Source organism: Poecilia latipinna, unplaced genomic scaffold (assembly GCF_001443285.1).
Source record: "Poecilia latipinna isolate Pla-1442-1.1 unplaced genomic scaffold, P_latipinna-1.0 Scaffold1071, whole genome shotgun sequence".
In the NCBI taxonomy this organism is placed as follows: Eukaryota; Metazoa; Chordata; class Actinopteri; order Cyprinodontiformes; family Poeciliidae; genus Poecilia; species Poecilia latipinna.
Genome location: NW_015113687.1, coordinates 191,684 through 196,407, shown reverse-complemented (window position 1 = coordinate 196,407; position 4,724 = coordinate 191,684). Strand labels below are relative to the sequence as shown.

Genomic DNA, 4,724 nt, shown 5'->3' with positions numbered 1-4,724 from the left:
TCTTCTGTCTAATGCTGAATGTTTCATCTCTCTGTTAATTTACTGTCTGTTTAAGATGTTTATTATTATTTTATTTACATTAAATCTGTTTCTGAATAAACTTTCAGTGCTGACGTCAGAACTTCTCTGGACATCAAACCGAGGTGAGTAACTTCACCACAGATCTATAATCTCAGATGTCACACAGTCAGTAAATCACTCCTCAGTTAAACACTGTTGTCCTGTTTACTGCCCCCTGCTGGACATGGAGGAATGTTTTCTTTTGCGTTTCAATGATAAAGTTTCCACTGCTCAGTTCACCTTTTTCTGTAACATTTTACATCTTGTTTGTGTTAAATCTAAAGTTTTACATGTTTTTCTTTCTGAACCAGAAACTGAAGAGCAAAATGAGGCTGAACAGTTAAATACATAATACATAAAATCAATGATTTAATGTATTTTCCTGGTTTCCAGCTGCTCTGACTGTGAGGCCCAGCAGATCTCAGTTCTTCCAATATGAATCTGTGGCTCTGATCTGTGAGGATGGAGGGACTGTGAGGAGAAACACGACCAGAGACACCAGAGCTGAGTGTGAGGAGTGGGGGAAACCAGTGAACTCTTCATGTACCTTAACTGGGCTCCTCCCATTAGACTCTGGCCTGTACTGGTGTGAGTCCATGTCTGGATCCTCCAGCAGCAGCAGCAGCATCCAGCTCTCTGTCTCTGGTAAGATCAGACTGTGGAGTTAGTGTTGCTGTGTGGAAATGGATGAAATGCTGTAGTTTGTCTCTGTGTTGAGGTGGATCAGTGATCCTGCAGAGTCCTGTCCTCCCTGTGATGGAGGGAGATGACGTCACTCTGAGCTGCAGAGCAAAGAGTCCAGCCCACAACCTCCCAGCTGCTTTCTATAAAGATGGCTCCTTCATTGGTGATGAAACTACTGGGAACCTGACCCTAAACCCAGTGAAGAGATCTGATGAAGGCCTCTACCACTGTAACATCAGCGGTCAGGGAGAGTCTCCATCCAGCAGGATCTCTGTGGAAGGTCAGCAGCTTCTCTGTTTGCTTCAACCTTCATCAGGAGACAAGAAATAAATTATTACTTTGATTCATTTCAGGGAGAATCACCTCCACTCCTCTTTCATCCTCCACTCCTCTTCCTCTCTCCATGGTCATCTCTCTCTCCTCTGTTGCTTTTCTGGTTTTCTTTGTCTTGTTGGTGGCCCTGCTGACTCGGCGCCTCTGCAGGAAGCCAGCAGGTAACTCCCCATCAGTTTTCTGCCTCCAGCAGCTTCCTGAACTCCTCCTCTGTTTACCCGCTCTGCGTCGTGCTGCCAGTTTATATAATGTGTTTTTTATTTTTAGCGGCAGGGTCGGGGGGTGGGGGGCAGCTTCAAGCCTCATCAGCAGTTTCTGGCTCAATATTGTGTTTGTGGTCAAAATGTGAAAGAAGCTGTGGAGTCGTTCGGCTTCCTGTTCTCGGCTCTACTTTTGTTTTTCACCTCAGAGACAAACATGATTTAACGCCTGAAGCTTCTGATCTCATCATGTTGGTTAGAAACGTTTTTATTGAGGTTCTGATGTTTAAACCAGCTGCAGAATCAGCTCAAGTGATTGTAGCTTTCAGTGGAAATCAGCTGCTCTAGGTTTTATTCTGTGGTCTAATCAAAGCACATCACACCTTCAGAATGTTATTGGTAAAGAAACCGAGTGACATTTTCCTTCTGCTGCACCGCTAGCTGCTACTTCCTTTAGTTTTCTCCTTCCTCTAATCTGCAGCCAGAGACGCAGCAGCTCTTTATTAGGAGAGCTGCAGACAGGAAGGTTTACATCAGGATGCTAATGCTAGCGTAGCGATAGCTGCTCAGAAACGGGATATTTGAACCAGAGGATGACTGTCTAAAATCAAACTGAGGTTGGAGCTAAAACAGAAATGTGTTTGTGGCTAAATATGGCTAACGTGGAGGCTGTTGAGCAGGGGTCCCCAAGCTACGGCCCACCTCCTCATTTGGTCTGGCCCCCTGAACAATACCAGAGAGCATTCAGAGTTTTTTTTCATATATATGTGGATTTTTCTTCAACCACCAGGGGGGGGTCTTGAGCAGATATGAAACTTAGTTTCCTTCAATGGAATATATACTAGTCAGTACCAGTCATCGTTTCGCTCACGGTTTTTTTTCCATTTGCATTCTGGGTAAAAATCTATCTACAAACGCGACTATGACGTCGGCAGTAACCAACCCCCCCACCCCCGTCAACAAAACTTTTCTAAGGTTTCTGTCTCGAAAAACTAAGACCGGCCCCTGACCAGGAAAGGGAACAGTCATGTGGCCCTCGCAGGAAAAGGTTTGGGGACCCCTGCTGTAGAAGGTTACACCATGATGGAGCGTCTCTGTTAGTTTATTACTTCTGATTTCATCATTTCTTGCTTGAGTTGTTATATTTTGGGGAATTTATTTTCTGATTTCAGAAACTGTCCAGCACTTTTATTTTTAACCAGTGGTGACAACTGCTAACTAAAACGTTAGCTGTGCTAACATGCTAAAGTGCTAATGTCCACCATGTTGATAAACATCACGTTTCATTTAGCATATCGCCCTCTACTGGATGAAATTCGTCCTTGCCCCCGTTCCTGTACGGGTTTGCTCTTTCTGAACTGAAACTGTTCCGGTTTCAGTTTTCTACTTGTTGAGTTTTGCTAGCTCTGTTTTAGCCTAATTGATGAACATCAGGAGATTTCAAACTGTTTAGCAATGCATTCTGGGAACAGGATAAACGTTGCTACAGGTGAAAATCGTAAGGACAGGAAATGAAACTGCTGCGTTAACAGACTTTCTCCTTTTCAAAATAAGAGCATGAATATAAATGTCAAACCACCTCAATAATCTTATCAGTCGAGAACCAAACCAGAGGAAATTATCACTTCAGAATGTATCTGTAAGAAATAATTTAGGGGAAGCTAAGTGAGATAAATGTTTCCTGTATTAACAAAAATACTAAAGCGCTAAACAAATAATTTGCTAACCTTTTAGCAGATTAGCAAAGTGTAACCACCACTGTTCTCACCGTTTTTACCTTTGGACAGTTGTTATAATGTGTTGCCATAGCAACAAGGAGAGTTGTTATGGCAAGTTTTATATATTTTTATATAAAACTGATCAGCTGATTAGCTTTTCAAAAACTCAAATAACATCTGAACTACAACCTGAAATCCCAGAGGAGTTTAAATGAAGCTTCATGCATGTTAGCTAACAACACGGCCAGACATGGAGCGGATGAGCAGAGGTAGCTAACAGCTGACGGAGAAACGCAGGTCATGAATCTCTGTTGCCTGGACGTTGAGCTGTTAGCATGTTAGCATGAGGCAGTCATGCTAACATGCTAACATCTGGCAGAGTAACACAGGTCATGAATCTCTGCTGCCTGGATGTTGAGCTGTTAGCATGTTAGCATGAGGGAGCCATGCTAACATGCTAATAGCTGACAGAGAAATGCAGGTCATGAATCTCTGCTGCCTGGACGTTGGGCTGTTAGCATGTTAACATGAGGCAGTCATGCTAACATGCTAACATCTGACAGAGTAACACAGGTCATGAATCTCTGCTGCCTGGATGTTGAGCTGTTAGCATGTTAGCATGAGGGAGCCATGCTAACAGCTAACAGTCAGATTCTTCAGATTAATCCAGTCAGGAAACAATTTCACTAAATATTCATAACTAACTCCTGATAGATGATTAATTTGAATCAGTAATAACTTCATCTCAGCAGTTGTCATCTGGTTCTTCTGCTGTAACCTCTGATTTCTAACCTTCATCATTTCGGACGTTTTATTGTTTTAACCTGTTTGGTTTGCAGACTCAGCAGCTGCAGAAGTTACTGAAGCTCCAGACGGATCAGCTTCATCTGCTGCTGGTCAGTTTATGCTTCATTTCCTGTTAGTTTCATAACCTCTGATCTGAAACCTGCTGACATCAGAACATATAATCAATAACTGATAAATCAGGTCAGATCAGAACCAAATGATGTTTCATTTATTTACCAGCAGTAACTGTTGTTTATTTTACAATATTTATATTCAGACAAGAAAATGTGTTTGAGCTAAAATGTTACATTTAGATGCAGGAATAATTTAACATTTAAATTCTTTAAACCAGTGAAAGTTTGTTAATTAAAATGAACTTGGAGTTCAGGTTCAAACAGTCTGATTACTTCCTGCTTTAAGCCTCAAATATAAAATATTCATCATGTTTTATTCTCCTAAACTGTTTGGTTTGCAGAAAGAGACTCAGCAGCTGTTTATTCATCGACACGGAGAAAAACACCAGAAGCAGCAGGTACAGCAACCTCATGATCTGGATTAAACCTGAACATTAAGATCAGGTTAGATCCAGATCAGATTGAATCCAGATTAAATCCAGATCAGATTGAATCCAGATTAAATCCAGATCAGATTTAATCCAAATTAAATCCAGATCAGATTGAATCCAGATTTAATCCAGATCAGATTGAATCCAGATTAGATTGAATCCAGATTAAATCCAGATCAGATTGAATCCAGATTAAATCCAGATCAGATTTAATCCAAATTAAATCCAGATCAGATTGAATCCAGATTTAATCCAGATCAGATTGAATCCAGATTAGATTGAATCCAGATTAAATCCAGATCAGATTGAATCCAGATCAGATTGAATCCAGATCAGATTGAATCCAGATCATATTAAATCCAGATCATATTTAAACCA

At 41.1% G+C, this 4,724-nt stretch overlaps 1 protein-coding gene across 1 annotated transcript in view; it reads left to right on the top strand.

The window, feature by feature from the left end:
- The first annotated feature begins 792 nt into the window (after window positions 1–792).
- LOC106959351 (carcinoembryonic antigen-related cell adhesion molecule 2-like) overlaps window positions 793–4,724 on the top strand; it is a 9,109-nt gene continuing 5,177 nt past the window's right edge. Inside the window, exons 1-4 of the mRNA XM_015051877.1 lie at window positions 793–1,024; window positions 1,098–1,238; window positions 3,835–3,891; window positions 4,257–4,313. Of these exons, the coding sequence (XP_014907363.1) occupies window positions 817–1,024; window positions 1,098–1,238; window positions 3,835–3,891; window positions 4,257–4,313 (463 nt within the window). The 5' untranslated portion in view covers window positions 793–816. The remainder of the gene's footprint in view (window positions 1,025–1,097; window positions 1,239–3,834; window positions 3,892–4,256; window positions 4,314–4,724) is intronic.